The sequence below is a fragment of the Brachycentrus maculatus genome, unplaced genomic scaffold, assembly GCF_059751285.1.
Source record: "Brachycentrus maculatus isolate JH-2025_06_01 unplaced genomic scaffold, ASM5975128v1 h1tg000172l, whole genome shotgun sequence".
Taxonomy (NCBI): Eukaryota; Metazoa; Arthropoda; class Insecta; order Trichoptera; family Brachycentridae; genus Brachycentrus; species Brachycentrus maculatus.
In genome coordinates, this window is record NW_028280925.1 from 1,937,438 (window position 1) to 1,963,609 (window position 26,172).

At 33.9% G+C, this 26,172-nt stretch overlaps 3 protein-coding genes across 5 annotated transcripts in view; 2 read left to right on the forward strand and 1 right to left on the reverse strand.

Annotated features, from left to right (window-relative positions):
- Mondo (MLX interacting protein mondo) overlaps nt 1–11,215 on the forward strand; it is a 60,903-nt gene extending 49,688 nt beyond the window's left edge. The window contains exons 8-15 of one of the 2 annotated variants that reach the window (XM_088262014.1): nt 949–1,280; nt 1,864–2,164; nt 4,136–4,245; nt 5,014–5,232; nt 5,643–5,770; nt 6,245–6,368; nt 7,189–7,318; nt 8,398–11,215. In XM_088262014.1, coding sequence (XP_088118140.1) covers nt 949–1,280; nt 1,864–2,164; nt 4,136–4,245; nt 5,014–5,232; nt 5,643–5,770; nt 6,245–6,368; nt 7,189–7,318; nt 8,398–8,528 — 1,475 coding nt within the window. In that variant the 3' untranslated portion in view covers nt 8,529–11,215. The remainder of the gene's footprint in view (nt 1–948; nt 1,281–1,863; nt 2,165–4,135; nt 4,246–5,013; nt 5,233–5,642; nt 5,771–6,244; nt 6,369–7,188; nt 7,319–8,397) is intronic. The other variant, XM_088262015.1, reaches the window with a different exon arrangement.
- A 643-nt stretch (nt 11,216–11,858) lies between these two features.
- Ripalpha (RPA-interacting protein alpha) lies at nt 11,859–16,913 on the reverse strand. 2 transcript variants are annotated; one of them, XM_088262017.1, is made up of 3 exons: nt 16,460–16,913; nt 16,055–16,272; nt 11,859–15,490 (listed from the first exon to the last, which is right to left on the reverse strand). In XM_088262017.1, the coding sequence occupies exons 1-3, from the start codon at nt 16,547–16,549 to the stop codon at nt 15,157–15,159; spliced, it is 642 nt and encodes a 213-aa protein (XP_088118143.1). In that variant the 5' UTR covers nt 16,550–16,913; the 3' UTR covers nt 11,859–15,156. The 2 variants fall into 2 exon arrangements, with proteins under 2 accessions (XP_088118143.1, XP_088118142.1); XM_088262016.1 differs by having other exon boundaries at nt 11,860–15,490; nt 16,055–16,275; nt 16,460–16,907.
- Nucleotides 16,914–17,639: 726 nt separating this feature from the next.
- Nucleotides 17,640–25,374, forward strand: S6k (Ribosomal protein S6 kinase). The gene is made up of 10 exons (XM_088261988.1): nt 17,640–17,945; nt 18,193–18,233; nt 18,322–18,580; nt 19,889–20,022; nt 20,130–20,321; nt 20,838–20,928; nt 21,012–21,260; nt 21,814–21,921; nt 23,290–23,522; nt 24,414–25,374. Coding segments are annotated over exons 1-10 (1,410 nt in total). The 5' UTR covers nt 17,640–17,843; the 3' UTR covers nt 24,415–25,374.
- The last annotated feature ends 798 nt before the right edge of the window (nt 25,375–26,172 follow it).

Genomic DNA, 26,172 nt, shown 5'->3' on the forward strand with positions numbered 1-26,172 from the left:
CCGATATTAACAAAGTTACAGTCATCTTTCTAAAAGTTTTCACATTTTTCTTGAAAAAATCACGGCCTGCTGGGTACGGCCATATTAACCCATCCGCATATCAGTTTTTTTTTTCAAAATATGTACACAAATATACTAATTAAATGTATCCCCGCAAGTAAAAAAGTTGCCCCGTCCGAAGGGGAGGTGATATGGTTTGTCAAATAATGAGGCGCTAATATTTTGCATCTGATAAGAGGAGAACAAACATAGAAATAATCTTTAAATGCAGAAAAAGGTAGCACGCACTAAACAGATTGGTTTTTGAAGTACAAATCAGTCTGACAAATCATAAAGCTCGCGTGTGACTCGTACTTTGAAGCGTCAAAGGCGTTCAAATTCAACCGAGTTATTAAAATAAATCTCATAAAATTATAACTTTCACTGTTTTACCAATAACTATGGTACATATAACTACATATTATGCAAGTATTTTATCAAGTGTCTAGATCAGAAATGTGATAAATTAACAAGAAAACTTGAAAAAATAACTCAATAAAACATTATACCTGGGATGTAAAGTTTTCATTTCTAACTGATTTTAGTTGATATATCTATCAAAAGGATGATTCTATCCTTACAGGGGCATCTTTGATCAAGTGTCGTCAATCAATTTGTAAAAAAAAGAAGAAATAATGCGTTACATCAATAATAATTTGTAGATACACTGTATCACACTAAAGTATCTATAATATGAACTACCACGGACGGAGGCGTGGTTTAAACCACGGCTGATATGCGAATGTTAAATTTTCTTAGCCGCCAAGATATAACGGTCGGTATGCCAATGGGTTAATACCTTCCGGCATTGAAAGGGTTAAAGGGTTGTTTTAACGTAAAATAAAATAAATAAATAAATATCCCGTTTATCTGGAAAGATGTTACTCACGTTTGTACGATTTGTTCCAGCGAGTATGCACCGCAGCCGGGTGGACTCGTTCCCCGTGCCTCACGCGAGCGGATGTGCGTACCCGGCGGAGGGGGGCGCCAGGCCGCGCGGGCAGCACTACGCGCACCACGGGGGCCTGCAGGGCGCACCGCAGCCCGTGCCGGACAAATCCTCCTACAATGAGCAGTGCATGGAGCGCGGGCTCAGCACGCAGCAGCACATCAGCCTCAAGGCGGGTGTGTACATCAGCAGCGTGGACCAGAACACGGCCGCGAACCTGTCCATCGGGGGGAACACCCGCTTCAAGATGCCCTCGCCGCCGCCGCAGCTCCCCAACACCTCTCAGCACAGAGTAAATATTTTTTTATTAGAATTCAACATTTTTGTTTTTAAAAAATGAAAGAAATATTTGTATTTTTGTTTATTTACAAAAATACTTCAATTTCATACTATTTATATGAGCCTAAGGGCGCTTGTCCACTACCCGGAATCTCGTGTAATTTTACCGTCCGGCACGTCAGTTAGCGTTTTAAAACGACGATTGGCTTGGATTGGCTTGTGTTTTTGGCCATCTTTCTTCGGATCGGTGCGTGAACACGTTGCGGGTAAATTCGATCACGCTAAACTGTCGTAGTCGTTTTCATTTTTCGAAACCGGACTGCCGGACGGTGAAATCCTGCGTAGTGGACAAACACTCTAAGTGCGCTTGTGCACTACACAGAATTTTATTGTCCGGCAGTCTGGTTTTTTCAAATAAAAGCGACTACAACAGTTTAGCGTGATCGAGTTTACGCACACCGTGATCGCGCACCGATCCGAAGAAAGATGGACAAAAGCACAAGAACCTGGGACTTCCAGTGCGGTAGCTGAGCATTTTACTACGGAGGCGGACAACCCATCAAATTAGCGTCATTAATTTCTGCAAATATTTTCAGTCCTCGTCGGGGAGCTTGCAGCAAAAGCAGCCCAAGGTAGAGAACTTCCGCAGCAACAGTCTGCCCCTGGGCGCTACGCTGGGCTCCGTACTGGGCGGCGGCGCCGCGGGCCCCGGGCAGGGCGGCGGCGGCGGCAGCCCCGCGAGCCGACGCCCCCGCAGCGGCTCCTCCTCGCCCGCGCCGCGTCGCGCCCCGTCCTCCCCCGCACCGCGCCGCGCCCCCGCGCCCCTCCTGGCCGCCGCCAGCGAGCCCCTGCTCAGCCAGCCCAGCGTTCTGCTGGCACACCTCCTCAACAGCAAAGGTGAGACCACAAACAGGCATAGGAATCCTGAGGGGTGAGACGAAGTGTCGGCCTCTGTCCATACATCCTCCTCCCCCCTCCTTAATCTGCATAGAGTTTTTATTCCTTAAGAATGAATTAAAATTATTCCTCTATGCGCAGCTCGGCTGTCCAAACTTAAAACACAGTTATGGACATTTTTTTTGTAGTACGTTTTTTTTTTCATTTTTGGACTAAATAGAATCTACTTAGTCCAAAAATGCAAAAAAAACGTACTACAAAAAAAATGTCCCTTACTGTGTTTTGAGTTTGGACAGCCGAGCTGACAAAGAGTGCCCCAGGACTTCATAACCGCTGCGGGTGGATGGTGGGTTTAGAAAAAAAAGTAAAGACCGAAAAGTGTGTTACTGAAACTACTGAAGAAGACCGTGGTAGATTTAAAGCAGATTTTTTTAAAGCAGTGAAACTATCATCGAACGAGCACACCAGCTAAGACTGCTAGCTTGCCTACAATTGCCTAGCTTGCCTACAAAATTCACCAATAAAATACGGTGGAGCGTCTCATAACGAGTAATTCGCATAAAGAAAAGAAAAAAAAGAGCCCTTAACGAGTGACATTTTACATAATGAGGTACAGAGAACGGGCAAGTCCCTTTTTCACGACATTCACTTGTGAATTAGGACTTCTGCGCCAGTTAAAGCAAAACATGTTTGCTTAGCGAGAGATTTTGAAACGAATTATGCTTGTTTTGAGAGGTTTTACTGTAATATGTATTGTACCAATAATGGCAACCATATTTGGTCAGAGAAGCCACATATACCTGGCACCTAAACTATTCAATGTTGCGCCACATAAAATAAAGTCAGATTTTTTTTGTTGATAGTGACTTTCTTGATATGGGACACAAGAGCTGCCTTATGTTGGTCACCCCACCTCAATAAAGTCAGCTAATTATATTTTGTCTGCCTCCGTAGTATAATGGTCAGCACGCTCGGCTACCGTTCTGGAGGTCCCGGATTTGATTCCCAGGGGGGGTCAAATAAATATAAGTGATTTTTTCACTGTAATATTTATTCAAGACACTGTAATATTTATTAAAGACATAGAAAGGAGAGTGAATGCTAGGAACAGAGTGAATGGTGCACTAAAATCAGTTTCAGCAAATAAAAATCTATCAGCGGAAGCTAAACTGGCAGTACACAATGGAGTTCTGGTTCCAACCCTTATGTATGGAAGCGAAGCATGGAGTTGGCAAAAGAAGGATGAAAGCAGACTGAATGCAGTCGAAATGTGATCCCTTAGACGAATGTGTGGCAAAACGATGTTTGATAGATGTTCGAATGATGAAATAAGGAAAGAATGTAAGGCTGAGATAAGCATTATCGATAAAATTAAGAAAGGTGTGTTGAGATGGTTTGGACATGTGGAGCGGATGAGTGAAGAAAGAACGGTTAAACAAATTTATGGGGCGAATGTAGTTGGAAAAAGAAGCAGATGACGACCGAGGAAAACTTGGCACAATCAGGTATGTCAAATACTTGAAAGCGGCCGGGTCAGGAGTCGTAATAATCGTCGGGTATGTATGAGGAGATGCATGAATGTAGAAGAGGCAAAGAATGTTTGCAAAGACAGAGTGGTGTGGCGTTCGATTCTCTCTGCCTACCCCTGCGGGGAAGCGGCGTGATGGTTAGTTAGTTAGTTAGTTATATTTATTCAATATTACCCTGGACTAGTACCTGAAGCGGAGAGTTGATCACCTTTCCTTCGTGTGTAAACGATCAAGATAACACTGTGTTTATATGAAGCAGTGCCCTATGCACCATTGGGGTGCGGATAAGGGTTTATTATTTATTAATCATGTTACATATTATTATTGCATATTGCATATTTATTCACCACCCCTCACATGTTATTGTGTCCTCTTGACAGTTTGGATTCGGTGTAACTATTTTGCCCCTACCCTGTAGTTCTCAATGTTCACCGTATTTCAGGACAAGGCCTATACAAACCGGCGAGTGCCCAATCCCTGTCTCAGGAACAGCAGCCTCCGCACCCTGTGGCCATCATTCAGGCCATCCCCAACATATCCAGCACCTCACAGGTAACCCATCTGCTAATCAGTACACCATTAATTTGTTCCAAAGGTTTTCGAAAGTCGAAAAAAATAAAGTTGTAATTTTTTTGGTATGTGGTTTGTAATAATATGCGCTAGTTTCAAAATATTTATTTAATAAGACATTATTTTTAGAAGTTATTATCAGATACGTACATAATTATTTATGTGTACTATAAATACATAGGTACATTTAAGTTCAAATTACTGATTTATTATTTATATTCTTCTATTTTTAGTAATTATCGTAGGTTGCATTGGTACTGTTTTTTACTTAGTATCTTTATTAAGTATCCTACCTTCAGACTAGCCTTTCAAGGCTTTGTGGGTTAATTCTTTAAAAAATGAATATAAGTATGAATTCACGTAAGTCGAAATCACGTAAGTAGAGGACTTACTGCATATATAAAAAATACTGATATATTTTTTTCACCCAAAATTAGCAAGATAATATTTATCAAAATCTCCTAGTAACATGTATAGCTAATAAATTCAGTGATGCATTTCTTTGGTGGTATTTAGTAATGCTGGTAAAATTTTACTTGGGCATTACGCGAACGTTTCTGTGGTTGCAATTTTTTTTTTGTACCTGAACGTACGAGATACGGCGTGTTGCTTTCGGGCGATAATATAGCAGACGTATGATGTACATTCGTATGAGTAGGGCGGTTAAAAATATTATGAGTAATGGATACATCACAAGTTGATAGTGTTTGATGCATTTTGAATCTACGAGTAATCTTCTTACTTGAATAGTTATTAAATCTTCAGGTGATATCAGTTGGTGGGAATTCTCCCACGGGAGCTCCCTCCCCGCAGTCCCCCCTGTCGTTGTCCCCCTCTCCCTCAGGGGGTGGGGAACACAAGAGAGCGGGACACATACACTCGGAACAGAAACGAAGGTACAATATCAAGAACGGATTCGACCTGCTGCAGTCCCTCATACCCCAGCTATCGCAAAATCCTAATGCAAAGGTTTGTGAAGTATCTACATTTTATCATTCATCATACTGTTAAATATGCGTACTTTCTTATTATTATAATAGTCTTAAATGTAGGCCTAGCTCCACATACAGTGTTTGAAAATTATATGGAATACATCGAAATATATGTCATAATATATTTTAATAAATATAATATTATATGACACATGATATTTTTATAAATACATGGTTGTATATAACATAAGAAAATTGAAGTGAAAATATGCAGTTTTTGTTACGATTTTGAATTGAAAACAAACTTTTTTTTATAATTTATTTTCAAATTTCAGGTGAAATACCATTTCAAATTACGAATTAACAAACTTTTTTGAAATATTAAAACTTTTGTACAAAAACTCAAAATTTTTTTGTAACAAAAAAATCTTATTTTTAATGTTATAGGTCAGTAAAGCGGCCATGTTGCAGAAAGGTGCGGAATACATTAGGCAGCTGCAGACGGAGAGAACCAAGATAAAGGAAGAAATGGAATCATTAAAACAGCAAATTGAGAGTCTTAACAATTCAATCAGGTATGATCTCCTATATTGTGGTTTGTCTGTCATGTTATTATTAATCAATCCAACAAAAGTATCTGTTTTTAAAAGAAGGGTTTCCCATGGGAAGTCATCTTCTTCACTCACATCTTATTTGGTTTCCTATTTTCTATAAATGGAAATTCATTTCGGGTCATAAACAATTTTACCAAATAAATTAAGATCGTAACCCGAGGTTACTACATATATGTTATTATTATAACACTCTCCTTGGCATTCATTGTTCACTTTGTGTAATACATACCACTTTAAAACTCTAGTTCACGATTAACGGTTGCGGAATAGCTATTCCATGATCTGGTCAACTAATGGACTGGAATGGTTATATTGAAACTGGTTTTTAAGTGGTATTGAAGTAAATGATGAATGATAATAAGTGTTATATTACCATACCACAATGTAAACAACATTTTTAAAATACAAAATATGTAATTATATTTATATTTGCAGCAATTGTCAATCGCTTCTGCCTGCAACGGGTGCTCCTGTCTCGAGGCAACGTTCAGGAAGGTTGAAGGAGATGTTTGATGACTATGTCTCCCAACGTACTAATGAAAACTGGAAATTCTGGATTGTATCCTTTTTGATAAAAAAATTTACATTTTCTTACTTGAGACGTAACATCAAAATAAGTCTAAATATATAAAAGTGAAAAATTATTTTCTGTTTATGTATTTTAGTTAGAGGTGTGACTAATAGGTAACCATTACTTTTTTATTACCTTTTTCTCACGTTGTCTTTTTGCTGCTTAAGTTTTTAATGTCAAATTATTGAATTTATTAAGAGCTAGGAATAAGCAATATGGAACCAAATTTGTGTACTGATTATCGTGATCAGCTTTAAATCGTTTAATCCAAAAATTGGATTAGTAATGACTTTTTTTAAAGAAGTAATTATTTAATTAGGCTTTTTATATGAAGGCGAGGTAATCTAATAATAAATATTAGTGAAAAAAACACAACCCCACGAGGAGTCGAACCCGAGACCTCTGGCATGGTAGACAAACGCAGTTACCGCTGCACTATGGAGGCAGGCAGTTATGTTATAAATTCAACACAATAAATAAAATAAAATTGTTTTTAAATAGTTAGTCGATTTTTTATTTATGATCGGGTTTTTTGCGGCTATGCTATATCATTAACGCTTCTTGCTGACGATATTAGGGCTGATGATGGATACTGAAATGTGATCCAAAACATTGATAAAAAAATGGTAAAATAAACCATAAAAATCAAGCATCATATCCCTGAACTTGTATAAAGCTTAATCCATTAATATTTATATAATTTTTTTTTGCATCAAAGTGGAATCATTAAGCATAGTTTGGAACACAATTTGTCAACTTGTCAGATTTGCACTACACTTTTATGATGATCCTTAACTCCCCACCACAGTTCAGTCTTCTGGTAGAGCCCCTACTGACGTCTTTCAATAACAGTGTATCTCAAGCCAGCACGGAAGAGCTCAAGAGATCCACTTACCTGTGGGCAGAGCAGCATTGCTCATTAGTAGAAATGAGACCAGGTAATTTAACCAAATTATGCAGTATTTTGTCGCTTTCTTCTCCTCAAATCTTAATTTCTACATTGTGTTTTGGAATTAAAACAAATATCTTTCAACAAATAATGTTAAATCCTAACAAGATTTTTATTTTTTATTTATGTTTTACTTGTTAAATACCACTATTTCTTGAAATCTCTTGTGGTGTGTCTTTCGACACATTTCGCATCATTTTGAAACACTAAAACATCATGTGTCATAATAGATTTGTAGAAATAATGGAATTTACCAAGTAAAACATTAATTAAAAATGGATAATTATTGCTGCAGTGACTGTCGAATCAATTAATGAAAAATATTTTTATTGATATAATCGACACAGATGAAAGTGTATTGAAATGGGGATATGGAAATGTCCGTATTCACAGAGCTTACAACCAAAAATTAGGTTGTTTGAATGATATCAGTAAAAATATAGTTGTGGAGCTAGTCCAGCATTTGTGAACAAAAATTGAATCAGAATATTGTTAATAAAAATGTTTAACACCATTGTCATTGTTGACTATCGATCAGTCCTGCGATCTAGATTTTTGAGTTTAGGAATAGAATATGTTTGAGGATACAGATGACCAAAGTGAAGGAGTTCAGAGTGGAGGATATTAGTACTATATACATGGGAGAGAGTTTTTTTTTTAAATTAGTCATCCCAAATTGTAGATTTTATAGTAATGTTTTTTCTTTTTTAAATTTAATTTAAAGAGAAATATTTGTGTTTTTATTATTTACACAAATATCTCAATTTCATCGTATTGTTGTGAGCCTAAGCGGCTCATTAATAGAAATAGGTATCAAATTGTGGTAGAGTGGGTTCGAACCAAGAAACTCTGACTTAAGAGTCCGCGACACTAACCATGGGACCACAACCCGACACTAATTTTAATTCTATTATGGACATGGTTTGATTGCATATAGTTAAATAGATTTAGATACAAATTCATTTATATAAAGTTGGTTTCATTAAATATATCTTAATAGATTTAGATACTGTGTTTCTATAAGTACCATACTGTTAACTAATTATGTATTTTGCAAATCTTTTTCAGCTGTTCTGAATTCCTTGAGGTCTCTGTCCACTTCTACAGACATCCTCTCGGATCCTGACAGGCTGCCTGAGGAAGCTCGCGCCGCCATCAACAAGCGAAGAAAAGAACCAAGTTCTAATTATAAGAAATAGTGTCCGCCGATATCGGTCGTGCCCTAATATTTTGCGCATATATTTCTCTTCCAATGCAAATACGATCGGGCCTTGTTCAGAGATGTTCTTAACATTTAAGTGACCTGATTTATATATAGATGTGTATGTGCGTGTGCGTATGTGTACCATTATGAATAGGAATGTTTGCGCGTATGTTTATGTAGTGGACACAACACCATTGTGCCTAAGAACATTTATATGATAATTTTTAAGATATGTGTGGTAAACCCCTACAATAGTAACGGTTATGTTAACAACTGAAGCGTTAAAACTGGAAGGAACGAGTTTCTAAAGACTTGATGTTAGACAATCTTTATTATAGTTTTATCTAATCAAAAAACAAATCAGCTCAAAATTGTACCAATTGGAAATTATTATAGAAATTAAACTAAATTTATTTAGATAAATTTATATTGTTTTATCATTAAATATCACTGGAAAGTTAATCATATTTTATAATTTAAATATAATAAGTCAACGTACATTACAGGTATGTGGATAATTATTTTTAAAAATTAAATTTAAAGTTGGTAAATTTTGAATTAGATATGAAACACTTTTACTTAAGTTTTAAATTCCAGTCCAAATTTAAATTTACGTCCAGTTTTGAAATCCGTTTTTTCAAATTAACTGAACTTTAAATTAAATACATACTTTGGCAAATTCAGGATCACCGTGTCACTTATATTCCTTTAGTGCATTTTCATAAATTTGGTAAATAATACAAAAAGTTGTATGTAACCTTTATAATAATGCTTTATGCCAGTATACCAAATATTATGGTTTTACAATTTCTCAACTCTCTGAAGTGCAATGTAGGAGAATTTTCCATTAAAAAGCATTTCCAAAAACAAATTTATTATATCTTGCAAATATGAGTAACTTGCTGCAAATCATATACATAGTTAGTTGTTTAATGTTTATCATCGGCAAACCTAATTCTACCTCATATTCAAATGTCCCACCTTTTCATCACATTATGAAGAAATGATAATATGCACATATTTTAATGCTATTTTAAGGTTAAGGTTATAAAGTTTTTATTTTTATTTTGTTAGTACCAGTCAAGAAGATTATATACTTGTTTCAATTCTTTACTAAACATGTTAACATTTATGTTGGGACAGAACATGAGGATAATTGTTTTATGCTCGGATTGTTACCCATTTCCAAACACAAAACACTCAACCTGAAATGGAATAACATGTAATTTTTCTCTATGACAAAATTAATATAACGTTTCATACGCCACTAGAACCAGATATATTATTCAATATTAACTGCAATATTCCTGAGGGATTTTTTTGTGTCTTCAATAAAAAAATACTTGATTTCAATACTTGTTTGTTTTATGTGATGAATCGGTTAGACATATTCCAATAAATAACATGGCCCAAATAATTTTATAATAAAGTAAACAATGCTCCTGTCTAAATTTTGCAACAAATATTTTGTAAAATTTTGTTAAATTCCCCTTAAAAGTGAGTGTTTATTACTACTCAACAGGATTTCTTATGAAAATCGAAGCAGCCCTTAGAGATCTCACGTAATATTATACTTTTATTTTAATTTTAAAGTCGCCATTCACTTATGAATATAATTTAATAATACATAGATATGTGTAATTATACTTTATGTTAATTAATACATAGTGATGAATGCACACATTATTTTAACCAAAATATTATAAAGTGTTTTTATTTTTAGTTTTGTATATATATCGATTGTCTTATTAGATTGAATACCGTGGCGTTTGACAGGAAGAATCACTGAACCCCATTTGCTAGAACAATACAAATTGCTAGATATCCAAATGGGTGTAAGAATTCAGGTACAGAAGTGAGACATGTTTTGCTCGTGCCATAAAATGTGTTAATCAAATAACATGTGATTTGTATACTAAGAATATATAAAGTATATTGAGGTAGTATCTATTTAACAAAATTTAATATATTTTTTATACATACGGCCGTATGTGTACTTGTAATTTTAAGATAATGTTCATTTTATATTAAGGTCATTACTTGTTAAACTTGGTTTCTTTTAGCACAAAAGGCCACACATTATTTTAATTGAAATCTCATGCGTACAAAAGTTTTTGTTGTTGTTTATGATAAAGTTTACAATAATAGATATCTATTCGTTTTTTATACTGCAAACAAATTTGCTATCAAAGTAAAAACATACAATCTCAAATGCAGTGGAAATCTTTGGAGACAATTTATTTTTAGTTAATTTTGTTAAAAGCAACACCAAAAATATGTAAAAGTTGTTTATTTGGATGTTTTAATTATTAAAAGATTTTAGATGGATAATTTAAAGAATAGGGGAGATTAAAAAATATTTTATTTTCATCATAGAAGATTTTCATTGCATCTGTCAAAAAAAAATGCAGTTTAATTTCCAGTTTCCTTCACTCCGTATATTTTTAAAAAGATTTATAATCTATTTACTTTTTGGTGTTAAAGCCTCACTTTATTTCGCCACTCTCATCGGAGTCGGTACGCTAAATTATTCTTTAAAGAAATTTTAATAAGTTATAAAATATAGGATTTTTTTGTTATTTTGAAATCAAAGGGTAAATTTAATTTTGTTTTTATTTTAAATGTTTAATTGTGGCTTGGATTTTATACAAAATTGTTGAAATAAATATTCTTTGCAATAAATGACTTTCTTTATTTTGAGTTCTGTTAAGACGTATTCATTTATTTTTTAAATACATATTAACTACCAAAAACTTCTGGAATCGAAGGTAACTAGTATTCTTTTATTTTACTGCTATGTGGTCGTTAATATGACCAATACCCTGTACGCATGACAATCAAATGCAAGCAAATCATGGTTACAGGGGGTAATTTGACACTTTTCTGCTCGCTACGGTTGTATCATTATTGCCGGGTGCAATCAAGTGTACAATGCTGTCATTCCATCTTACAGATCACCTCAGAAATCTCTTCTTCCCCTCCCTATCATTTCTCCACAATTTTTACCAATAGCAATTTATGATAAGGAATAAGGAAATAATGCAAGGCTGAGATAAGCATTTTTGATAAAATTAGGAAAGGTGTGTTGATATAGTTTGGACATGTGGAATGTATGTGGAGTAAGGAAAGAATGGTAAAACAATTTTGTGAGGAGAATGTAGTTGGAAAAACAAGCAGAGGAAGACTGAGGCACCATCAGGTATGTCAAATACTTGAAAGCGTCCAGGTCAGGAGTTAAAATAATCGGCGGGTATGTATGAGGAGATGCACGAATGTGGAAGAGGCGAACAATGTTTGCAGAGAGTGGTATGGTGGTATTCTCTCTGCCTGCCTGCCCCTGCGAAAGCGTGTGATGGTTAGTCAGTTTAGTTAGACTTCTGCTTACAAAACAGTTTTGGAATTTTTGTGTGTTGATAGTTATACAGGTTCACCATATATATATTTCTGTGTATTTTTATTTTTATTATGGCTAATTGGCACTTATTCTTGGCAACACACATGTATACTAGCAATACTGCCAGGCGACAACTGTATTCCTGGGTCAGGCGAAATTCCGGTGAAAATGTCCTCAATTCACAGGCCCCTCAAGAGCTAACAGTGAGCCGACGACAAGCTGACACTCGGCACTGTGCCGGCAGGCCGGAGGTATCGAGCGCTCAGGATGATGTACAGATACAGAGGCGGTGGGACGAGACGACGCTGATATGGGGCAAGGCGATGATAACCTGTAGGAAGGTCTTACAAAAATAAACATTTCATGTATATGTATTCTGTTCACTTTATTGTGAACAAAAATACAAAGTTATCACAATCATTTTGGATCACATAAACGCAATAATTACCAACATTGAAATATTTTCAAACAATTTTTTAACCATTAATATGCAACATAATTAGTGATAACAAAGAATTTTTAATTTAATCTTAAAATAATTCAAATATGCGACACATGCAAAATACTGGAAGTTTTATACTGATATGTTTTATTGAGTAATTAATAGAATTTTAAAACAACTAAAACAATTTGACAATACGTAATATAACTAAAACTTGTAAAGGTAACTAAATTAATCAATATACTGGAATAACACATAACAAATAAACAATAACAACTGTCATTCAAAATCTGCTAACTATAATAGAACATATTTTAATTTGGAACCTTTTAACTCACACAGAGGAAGAAGCCTTCCAATTGCTATCTGCTTCGGCATTACTCATATGCTGGGAATGCTTTGCAAAAAAGAATACATATACTCTTTCAATTTCAATTCAAACCCCAATGGTGCATAGGGCACTGCATCATACAAACGCAGTGTTATCTTGATCGTAAACACATGAAGGAAAGGTGATCAGCTCTCCGCATCAGGTACCAGTCCAGGGTAGGGTAATATTGAATAAATATTTCAGTGAAAAATCACTTATATTTATTTTATCCCCCTGGAAATCGAACCCGGGACCTCCAGAACGGCAGCCGAGCGTGCTGACCATTACACTACGAAGGCGGACAAAACATACTACTGATACATATACTACTCTCATTCAACTAAAATGTGGATAGACAGGTTCCGACTGTTGTTGAGGTTGATCATAACACAATAGTATGTACATAAATTAACTGCACATGTATTTTAGTGCCCTTGTCTAATAATATACTAAATTGATTAATTAAAAATAACAAATGTCAGTAACCAAGCAGGTGAAAAATTAACATAATGAGAGAATATAATTCAATAATAGAAAATAATTCAAATAATAATAATAATAATGTTATTCCATAATTGATTGATTGAAATTAATCTATAGATAGTATCAATCCACTTTTGTTGCGTACTTAAAATTCTAAATGATAAAATCACAGTGTCATAACATTCTCAAACGCCTAACGCTCAAGGTAAGAGGTATCTCAAGGTCTTAAGGAAAAAAAATAACACATTTTTACAACTCGATGTAGAATGAAAAAGAAAATATGGAAGTCTGGGTATTTACAGGGCTTATGACCTATCACAGGCTGATGATAATAATAATAATAATAAATTAAATCATTTTTATAGAGCCATTTTCGTAAAATACTAAAATCAAGGGCGCTTCACTACCTCAAGGGCGCTTCAATGGTTAAGTTGTCACTTTACACACATGCAACATTCACCATTCTACCCATGGTTGACAACCTACAACTCCTACATATATCATAACCATTGGAATTCACTGGAGCCATCTATGGTTGGTTTCAGAAAACTTTTATTTAGCAGTGACCCTTTTATTTAGATGTATGCAAGATCCTAACGGGATTATTTTACATACTGGGAGATGCCTTAAAGCATGATTTAAAAATTTTATTCAGCTTATAATTTGTCCACATTATTTTATATCAATCGTCGGTAGAATAGTGAATGTTACATGTGTGTAAATTTATCACTTAATTAACCTATGACAAAACATAAGCCCTGTAAATACCCGGGCTTCCATATTCTTCTTCATCTATGTTGAGATGTCAAAATGTAAAAATAACTCTTCAATGGAGAAACAAAGATTTGTGAACAAGGGCTTGAACACACCCAAAAATGTTGTGAAAAAAAAAATTAATTTACACTCGCATAATACTGACATTATTATGGCGGTTCTCAGCACCAATATTAATGATCAAATAAAGAAACCAAAAATAATTTAAAAAAAAAACATTTTTCTGGATGTGAATTTTGTCCACAAAAAGGCATGCCTAATGAACGATGTATAATACCCTAGTTAGTCTAGAAGCATAACCCCGTAAGTGAAAATCAATTAGATTTAGGAAATAACAAATAAACTGTCCCGTGAGTTACGATTTACAGCAAATAGTGCTGTGACATCTACTCCGCTGTATCGTAAAGGATTCACAATTCTTTTAAATTGTGCTTTTCTTTGAGCATGAATATGGTGACACTCGTCGAACTTTTGAATTTGTCATTCAATATTAAATTTAACATACAAATTTCACAGGTATCTTAACACACTTAGGGCGTTTGTGCACTACACGGAATTTTACTGTCCGGCAGTCCGGTTTTGAAAAATGAAAGCGACTACGACAGTTTAGCCTGCGTGCAACGTGTTCACACACCGATCAAGAGCACTGATCTGAAGAAAACTGGACAAAAGCACAAGCTAATCGAAGCCAATCATCGTTTTAAAGCAGTAACTGATGTGCCGGACGGTAAAATTCCGAGTAATTAAGTTTATTTGTAAGTAGTGCATAAACGTTCTTAGGATGGGTAAGGTATTTCTACCCTTTGGGTTGTTTGATATTTTTAGGGTATTTTTACCTTCTGCACCGGCCTCATTTCAAAGTCAGAAAAGAAGGAATTATCCAGTGTTTTTATATGAATACATATTATGTACCAATCTCTTTGTTAAGGTCTAAACACAAGTACACAATTATCGAATCCCGTCACCAGCGGTCCGCAGGCTTAAAGAAACACCCCTCCGAAATGTGTTAATCTTTGCAGCAAAGTGGTCAACATTTTTTTATAGGGACACTGAAGTAGTTGAGGTACTTATGCAATACTGCTTATGATTCTGATAAATAGGCCAGCCTAGAGATAGTTTTTATGTGCAACATGGACCAACTTCATTTTAAAAATAAAAATTTAAAGAATTATAAGAAAACCAGAGCAGGTATAACACATCAAATAAACATGATTTTCTCCTATTTCATTTAAAAGACAAAATTGTGGATTGGCGGTACACGCGCTATTGTGATTGTCAAGACAGAACATTATGTTTTCTTTAATTTCTAAAAGGTCCTTCGTGGTAGGAACTTGAAGACCGCATTTGCAAGTTACTACAGGTCCGACGTCTGGTAATGTCTTTATTTCTAGTGTATCTTTCTGGCAAATGGGACATATGACTTGATTTAAGTCATCCAGCATACTGGCGAGGCAATCATCATCCTCGAATATGTTGTCATATTTACTCATTAACCTGAAAGACAAAAAAAAATTCAAGGTCAAAACATTTGATCTCACATAATAATGAAAATTTACACATTGAATTATATTATATCTATATTGTACATTATATTATATCTTCTTCTTCAAACCCTCATCCACATGCGATGGTGCATAGGGCAATGCATCATATAAACGCAGTGTTATCTTGATCGTTTACACATGAAGGAAAGGTGATCAGCCTTCCGCTTCAGGTACCACCAGTCCAGGGTAATATTAAATAAATATTAGTGTCATTGAAAAAATCATATATATTTATTTGACCCCTCTTGGGAATTGAACCCGGGACCTCCAGAACGGTAACCAAACGTGCTGACCATTACACTATGGAGGCGTTTTTTTTTTTCCTAATAATTCCAGAATTGTTTAATTGACTTTATTTTTATTAATCTAACTATTTTTGGATATGTGATATAATGTTTATTATTGTTAATGTAACAATTTTTTATTATTTACTTTTCCTAATGTAAAGCTGTACAATTCCCGACTAAAATTTAAAAAAATATAATTTAAAATATACATAATTGGTTTTACAAACCATTCCAGCTCTTCATCAACCGGTTCTTCCTCAACATCTTCAACCCGTGCTTGATATTTCTGTTTGTAATATGTTTCATTTGGGACATCATATTTGTACACTGATTTGAGGTCTGCCTTGATAAAGTCAGTGAGGGTGTCTAAAACATCAACTTCATCTGATATATTCCGCAGCTTGTCTATGAAACCTTCTCTATTGTGCTGCAGCCTTTCTCTGCACTTCTGAAATACAAAAAAATCATGTAATTGTATTGCAACCAACAACTCACAGTGCCACAATCACATGTATATTTTGATACATTTATTTTCCATGTAAAACATCCATATATTTGAATATTATATATAACCACACGCGTCATTTGTGGTTTATTGTTACGAAACTGGATATTACAAAATATTGTGTTACCTTTCTGAGGACATCTTTCAACTTCGGGGAACCGTTCTTGAATCTTAAAACAGACTCCTTGTTCCTTAACTTACTTGTTATATCTGTCATTTTATGTCGCAGCTGTATCTAATTTAGTATTATTGCAGAAATTTACCCAAAGGGTAAATCAAAGAATAGCGACACAAAAAAAACAAATGGCAATAATGTTTATCGTTATTTTAAAAAAAATACAAATCACTAAAATTCAAGATCATTAAACTTCGTAACAATAATAGCCGATTGCGGGATCAGAAATCGTGACATACTGCAACGGAATAAAAAAAATCACAATGTTTCAAATTACTAAATTTATAATAACAAAGCAGCGAGGGATCAGCTGAAATTAAAACCAGAGATCCATTTTTCATTAGCTTTGACTTTTACAGAATTTTCCCGCTTGCACTATCTATAGAGATCAGAAACCAGTGTCTCCTAGATAATGGAATCAAACGTCAGATGAATATAGGTACCTACCGAACTACCTACAAGTGTGGTAACAAATTGCAAATAACAAAAGATCCTATATTTTTTTATTCCATTACCGTGATAAATCATTTATAAATTCCAACCTGTAGTAAAATGACCACCTCAACTTTTAGACGATTTAATAAAGTAGTTAACAATAAAGATAAATTAGTTTATCCTACATAAAAATGGTCCAATTCGATTCACCTCGCTTTCACATACAATTTATAAGTATTTAATTAGTTCCAGACCCAATATCTCTGTTGATCACATATAAAGACATAACAAAAATAATTTTTTCTCTTCAAAATGTAATTAAAGAGTAAAAAGAAGTGTGCATGATTATAAAATAAAATATTATATTAGTTAAATAAAATATTTTATTAGTTAATATTATATTAGTTGTAAAAAATGTAAGAAAATAATAAGAGTAAGAAGAAGTGTGCATGATTATAAAATAAAATATTACATTAGTTAAATAAAATATTTTATTAGTTAATATTATATTAGTTGTAAAAAATGACGGACTTGAATAAAAAAGTAGTTCTTTTCTTCCTCTTCGAGAAAAAAAGCAATAAACCTACATTCATAACTTCTTCTTCTAAAACAGAAGTAATTTCTTTCCTACATTAAAAAAATGCGGTGTGGGTAAGTTCGAAATCATTTTACCACCTTCTATAAAAAAATATTAAGATTTTCATGTTGGCAAACATGAACATCCATGCTTCTCCGATTTTATTGCAAGCTCAATTCATAACCATCACAAGCCCACCTGTCTTCTGTCTTGTGCTAAGATATTTCGGTATTTGTGAAGTTTCGGTGTTGTTATAAGAATTTGAGAGATATTTTCGATTATTAAACGAATTATCGTTGATCAAATGTAAGGATTTATTTCCACATGTCATCAGCCATGGCAGGTGTTTTCGATTTGGAACTTCACGATGTCGACACAGTGACCCTAGATGATTCAGAAGACGATGATGTGATTGAAGTCGATGAGGTACTGAGAATTACAACATTTTTATTTCAATACACACAAATTTTACACTCCACGTTAATATAAATTTAAGCGCAATAAAGCTGAGTTGACTTAGCTCATTAGATGATTTTCGAAGATCACCTTGATATTGTTTTGGTCTTGTCATATGGAATTGATAATCTATTTTAAAGTACTATCGCTGCGTTATTATGATTTTCTATTTTTAAACAATAGATACGGTTATTTTATTACTTTTATGCTGTTTTAGGTCGACTATGAACCAGAACTCCACGTTAATTCGATAGTTGAGTGAGTATTATTTTTTTAGTTCGTGTCTAGATTGATTTCGTAATACGCATTATTATATTCTTGTAATAAAATGTCTGTCATTTCCTAGGGCCGAGGGTTCCGAAACTATCCAATTGTGCGAAGATAATGTAAATCCCGGTAGGAATTGTTTAGGGCCGTCGGACTTCGAATTACGAAAAGTTTTGGGTAAAGGAGGTTATGGAAAGGTTTTTCAAGTTAGAAAAACTACTGGAACCGATGCAGGCGCACATTTTGCAATGAAAGTTCTGAGAAAAGCTTCCATTGTACGCAACCAAAAGGATACAGCTCACACAAGAGCAGAAAGAAATATTTTAGAAGCTGTGAAGGTAATTTTTGGTTTTTATTGAAGGTCAAACTTATTTACTTATTTGTTTGTAACTCGTTCCTTCGTTTTAAGGGTTGAATGGTTGAATTTATAAATTAAACACAATATGAAGAAAACATGTATGTGAATAAAAGAAATACACTCATAATTAAACAGTGGGAATTAATTTTTTTCTCAATACATGCACTGCACCGTAAAAAAAAAATCAGCACATCTATCATCTTTAAAACTCGGTATCAGATATTTTTAACTTCCTTATATTAGGAAGAATTCTCCATTTGTTATATCAAAAAGAAGAGGTATTGGTTTCATAATTAACCATTGATATATTTCATGCCTGTGAGATATATTTTTGTTTTGGCTGAATTCTCTTGGCTGACTATGACAACTGACTATGTACATATTTACCTTTATTGTTTTTTTTTTAATTTTACTGTATTTTGATCAGAAAATTCAAGTGATACTAAAAAATACACATTTCATACCCTTTATAACTTTTCACACACTCATATAGACAAAAAAAAAAAAAAAAATGTCAAGCAGGATATTATGCTAGTGAGATGCATATCCTCTTGGATACATATCGGTCCAGTGAAGTGCCGAAAATTGGCGTTCATTATAGTGAAAAAACTTATGTTTCCAACAGTGAAATAGGAATTCTAGTATAATTTAGTAAAAATTAATTTAAAATAAAAGAACGTATTAGACAGTGTTTATTCTCACTAAGTATGGCAAAATACCTGTTCTAATGTAGACACCAGTGACTTTTTTTTTAGATTTTAGTTTTGTACTGACATTTCTTAGTAGGACTGCATTGTATTAAATAAAACAACAAATACATGGTCTTTTACGCTTTTATTTTATTTGACCTGTGAATGGGTTTCGTCATTACCGACATTCAGACTGATTATCGATTATCAGACCTGTAAACCCGGTCACTGGTCAAATAAAATAAATGTGAAAAAAATAGTAGTAGTTGTTGTTTTATTATATTTACTTATTTTTATTAAATACAGCATATTTAATGTTGGTAATGTCTAGAGATGATTTAAATATGAAAATCTCATAAAAAATTATATGACATGAAGACTTTACAAAACAAAAATATGAAGAAACTAATAAAATCATAAACTGGTAAAGTGTATAAAACTAAAAAGAATGAGTAGAAAGGAGAAGAAAAAATTCTCAATTTATTTTACCCATCATATAATACAGAATGTGTGAAATAAATAAACAATTTATGTTGATTTAATCTTTGAATTTAATTTAAATGATTTTGCTAATTATGTGTGTTTTTTTATTATTTTAGCACCCATTTATAGTGGAATTAGTTTATGCCTTTCAAACCGGTGGAAAATTATACCTAATTTTAGAATATTTAAGTGGTGGAGAGCTTTTTATGCATTTAGAACGTGAGGGGATTTTCTTAGAAGATACGACATGGTAAGAGCAAATGTTTGCAACATTTCTAATATTTAAATAAATAACATTTCTGGTATAGCGCATTACGATTTAAACCAATTTTCTGATTTTTTTTTTAATATTTTCAGCTTTTATTTATCGGAAATAATCTTAGCTCTGGAACATTTGCATAGCCTGGGTATAATATACAGGGATCTGAAGCCGGAAAATGTCCTTCTGGATGCCCAAGGACATGTCAAACTTACAGACTTCGGGCTGTGTAAGGAACATATCCAGGCTGGAATAGTAACACATACCTTCTGTGGAACAATAGAATACATGTAAGTATACAGAAACAATAGCCGATGGTAAAAACCAATTAGGATTAGATTGATTCAAATTATTGTGAAAATAATGTTTATTTTTTGGGTAGTAAAAATAATGTTTATGGTTATTTATTATCTATTTATCTCTTATGGAACATAGGTGGGATCCATTTAGTTCATATGTACTTTGTTACACAAGTAAATAAAGTGATCACTTTAGCCAGCTTAATGCCAGATCGTAAGCCCATGAATGATCGAACTTCCATCTTCTTTAGTATAAAAACGATAGATGTTTTGTCACATTTGTGACATGGGAACATAGTGTATACACAGCTGTGTATGGGAAATAACACTAATGGATTTAAAAAATAAATAAATGATATATTATAGGACTGAAAACTAGGGATAAACACATGTGGTTGATGCAAACCTAAACTACTTTGATTAATTTCTTCTTAGCAACACATCACCCAACTGATTGACTATACAAAGGGCTAGAAATATACAATGTTATTTATTTTAAATTAATAGGGCTCCAGAAATATTAACCCGCAGTGGACACGGAAAGGCTGTAGACTGGTGGAGTTTGGGCGCTCTCATGTATGATATGCTCACTGGGCAGGTAATTTAATTTCTACATTATACAAAACAAATTTATTATTTTCTTCGGAATACTTTTAATGACCAAATGGAATTTTGTTTCAGCCGCCATTCACGGGCAGCAACCGCAAGAAGACGATTGAGAAAATTCTAACCGCAAAACTTAACCTTCCCGTATACCTGACTCCAGAGGCTCAAGATTTGATTCGACGCCTCATGAAGAGGCAGGTGAAGCATCGACTCGGGGGGGGACTGGATGATGCGGAACCCATTAGGAATCACCCCTTCTTCAAGCAAGTCTGTTGGCCGGACGTTTTTGCAAGAAGACTCAAGCCCCCTATAGAGCCAAAACTGGTGAGATCATTTGATTATAATTATTTTTAAAAACACAATTGATTTTGAATTAGCGAGATTGAAGATTTTATTTAAAAAAAATAACACAAAAAAATATGTGCATAAAAATATGAATGTTTGATAATGTCTTAATAAGACGAAACGCGTCACATATCAACATATACATAAATAAATGTAGAATTCAAATCCAATAAACCTTGTTTAATTTAGTATATATTACCCAACAATTCAATATGGAATTCTACCAACTGTCTGCAGTTACAATAAACAACATAAAAATATGTTTAAAAATATGTGAAGCAAATGATTTTTTTTTTCTTCAATTTTTTTAAATTATAGGTACTTTAATTTTTTTTATTTCAAATTATCAATTTTTTTTTATGAAAAAATCATTGGAGGGACTAGAATTTCATAATATTTTTTTAATGCAGTGAAAATTAAATTATTTAGGAGAAAATAATTTTAATATGTTTTTCCAATCTAATCTTAATTGATAATAAAATATAACCAATATACAAAATAAATGAATTATTTTATGGATATTTTATTTTAGTCCAGCGATGATGACGTTTCCCAATTCGATACACGGTTTACGCATCAGACACCTATCGATTCACCTGATGAGTCTACCCTGAGTGAAAGTGCCAACATGATATTTAAGGTAAAAATACAAATGTAAACTTTTATATTTCCAAAAAGATCCATAAACCCAGAAATATCGAGAGTAGATTATTGTAACGGTATATACACGGGTCTACCAAACAATAAAATGACTCGACTGCAATCAGTGTTAAACGCAGCAGCGAGACTAATTTTTGGGATTTCTAAATTCAGTCACATCACCCCACTACTTCACAAACTCCACTGGTTACGCTTTCCCGAAAGGGTTGAGTATAAACTCTGCCTACTCATGTATAAATCAATACACAATATGGCTCCAGAGTATCTTAAGGAGCTGTGTATTCCAGATGAATTGGTTGATAGACGTCTCACGCTTCGATCGGCTACAACATCTGCAATGGGCAAAGTTATCTTACCAGCTCGCAACCAACGCACTAAATTTGGCGAGCGTGCCTTTGCTGTTGCAGAACCGACGGCGTGGAATGCTCTTCCACCAATGGTTAGAAATAGTGAGAGTGAGATGATCTTTAGAAGAAGACTAAAAACACATTTGTTTGCTAAATCATTTCCACCATAATATTTTCCCCAATTCATTCACCGTGAAGCACCCTTGAGGTATTTTTTTACGAAAATGGCGCTATATAAGTCATCCAATTTTATTATTATTATTATTATTAAAGAATCAACAAGTGTTGGGTAATTTCAAATTCATATGAATATGGGATAACTGGATTAACCTTCCCAGGAGTACAATAATTGATGTCCGACTTTCTCTGGGGAGGGGTCTTTTTACATGAAAAAATATATATTATTTTTTCACAAGCTCTATGTATTATGAAGATAGAAATTATGTTAAAATAGAAGAAAAAAAATTAACTGACCATCTGTGAGTTTTATTTTATGACAAAATTACATACAAATATCCACTTATGTCATTGCTATACAATTTACTTCATACCAACTGACAGACTTCGACGTTCATAAACGTCAATACTCCTTTGAGTAAATTTTGCACCGACGTTCGATTCCCAGGGGAGGAAGCAAATAAATATAAGTGAATTTTTCACTCTAATGTTTATTTAATATTACCCTAGATTGGTACCTGAAGCGGAGGGCTGATCACCTTTCCTTCATGTGTTAATGATCAAGATAACAATACATTTATATGATGCAGTTCCCTATGAACCATTGGGTGCGGATAAGGGTTAGAAGAATAAGATCCACATATGTCATTGCTATACCAGTTACATCATACCAACTGACAGACAGACTTTGACATTCATTAAAGTCGATACTCATTTGAATAAATTCGCTCCGTCATTCATTTATGTTTATACTCCCGGAAAGGTTAAAGCGAGGAGTGAATTAACGAACTTGTACATGTATGGAGGTTGTGCTATTATTGTAGGGCTTTACTTACGTGGCGCCCTCCGTGCTGGAGGAGATGCACCAACCGCGCGTGGTGAACGCCCGCTCCCCGCGCCGCCCCCTGGGCACGCAGCACCTCCTGGCGCGCGGACTGTACGCCTCCCCGCGCCTGGCCCCCGGCTTCCCCCCGCACCACCACCACCTGCCGCCGCCGCCGCAGCCGCCCCCGCGCGCCGAGGAGATGATGGACGTGCAGGGAGGTTCCTTGCTATAGTGAGTGCCTCCGCTCATTTTATTTTAAATCTGTATTCTTTCTATAATTATTTTTTAAATATATTTTATAAAGGAATAACCCGCAATGCTCCTATTGCCTGAAAGGCTTGTCTGCAGGTAGGATAGTATAGATGTGGAAGGTAAATGTGAAAAATACGTCACAAATACCCAATCCAATTGAAAATAAATCTTTCTTAAATTCATTTTGCAATTGGCGAGAATCATACCCGCGATGCCAGTTTTGCAATCGATCGTCTACCCAACTACGCCACGGCGCCTGTCATTAAGACTTATTAATTCAAATGTAACTTCGTTATAAAATCACTATAAATATTACATTATAACGTAATTATATATAATGTCTACCGGTTTCGAAGCTAACCGCTTCTTTATCAAGACTGATTAATACTAATAATAAAATAGTATCATAAGTAGTTTTTGAAACTGTGTGTAATGAAATAAAACTCTTTTTTTTTCTTTTTCTTAATCTTTCATCTCACCAATAGATGTCCCTAGTGAAATTCTAGTGATATAAGTTCCAAGAATTTTTAAGTGTGGTTGTCAATCATGTGTAGAATTGGTGAATGTTACATGTGTGTAAAGTGATCATTTAAACCAGCCTAAAACGGATTTAAGTCCCGTAAATGCCCAGACTTCTTCTATTCTTCTTTATCTATGTTGATATGTTTAAAAAATAGTGATAATATGAAAAATAACTCCTAAAATTGGAGATAATCCAGATTTTTGAACACACTCAAAATGTTGGAAATAAACTCAATAAGTGGTATTATACAAGTGTTAATTTAGTTTTTAAATAATGAATCTGTGTATCTGAGTTTAATTCATTATTAGTTGGGTATAAGTGAAGATTCATCTCCCCTTACTTTGCAGGCCGGGACTACTTGCGAGGTACACGGCGGAAATGGGTTCCGTCTCTGCCAGAACGCGTTTCAAAAGATTTTTTGAGAAAAAGTGAGTGTCGTTTATATACTGCAGAATGTAAACAACTGATTCATATTATCCAATATTAGTTCCAGACTGCCAGATGTGTTCAAACCCAATATTATATTTATCCCAAATAAATACACAGCGTAGTTGCACACTTTTATAAATTAATCTATTAAGTATTAGTATGAATCTTTTTATTACAGTCATTTTTGTTATTAAACAAATGGTATAATATTGATGATCAGACAGCCGATCGATCATTTATAAGAAGAAGTTGTAACTAATGAATGTAGTCAATGCCTAAGACTGCATGTTTTAAATAAGGGTAACAAAGTTATTTTATTTTTACTACTGATTTAATTCCAGGAATATTAATCGGTCTAGGATGACTATCATTTTTATACCTTCGATAACTCTGGTCCATCAATATTTGACACATTCATATAACCTAAATGTTTTATAGTCAAAACTAATTGGTATCAAAATGGATACAAGTAATACAGGTAATACAGAATATAATAAGTTGTATATTGATATTTTGTAAATATGTTACGCTTTAATAATATTTATGTCAAGTGCATTACGTATTGCTTTTATGTTGGAGGAATATGGATCAATGACCTTGTATTTTTTTAAATAAATTGTACATTTTATGTATGAACTATATTTATACAAAGGCCTCAGAGACACTAATTATTTCTTATAATATCTTGCACTCACTTCTCTTCACTGCGCAATATTACAAACATTGTTTTTATGTAATACTCCCATACCTGATATGTTGAAAATTGGCGTCTATTAGTCTTTCCAAAAGTTTAAAAATTCCGAACCTTCTTGAACTTTCTACAATTTGGCGAATTGACCAGTCCAAGCGGTCATCTCTTGTGCTCTCTAAGAAAATAAATGAATTGTGTATTCCCAATCTTGTTCATACTTTAGTTTGCTGTCTTGTAATATCGCCATGTGAGATTTTTATTAATGACAACAGTGTTCAGCTATCAATTTCTTTTTTAATATAACTTTTTTTTATTATAATAGCATTTTGAGTATATATTATATATTATGAAAAATATTTAATGGCGTAGTATAAAATGATGGGTAATGTTAAATTATTATAAGAAAAATATTAAATATACAAATTTAATATTAAAATTATATATTATTTAAATGATGAAAAAACGAAGAAGCTGATAGCTGTGTCCATCTGTTAAAGTCCTACCGAATACTCCTGCAAAGCAAAACTAATATATCACTGTTGTCTCGCAACATGATTTATAGCAACGTGATGTAAATATATATTATAGCTCCTAAGATATTTTTCACGTTTGATTAAGTCGGTGATTTTCTTTTCTATATTCCTGTAAACCTATATTACGAATTGTTATATTATGTTTTATCATATGAGTCATCAATTTCTTACACTCTGGCTAGATTTTTTCACATATTATATGTTAGAGGGCTGCTATGAGATATACAGCAATACAGCATGGGTAGGCTGAAATAATAAAATGCCACACTGTTCTATTTTTGCCAACATTCTTCGCCTCTTTCACACGTATGCATCTATCTCTTTATACATATTTCTTTCTAACCTTATCCGCACCCGATGGTGCATAGAGCACTGCATCATACAAAAGCAGTGTTATCTTGATCAATAACACATGAAGGAAAAGTGATCAGCCCTCCGCTTTAGGTACCAGTC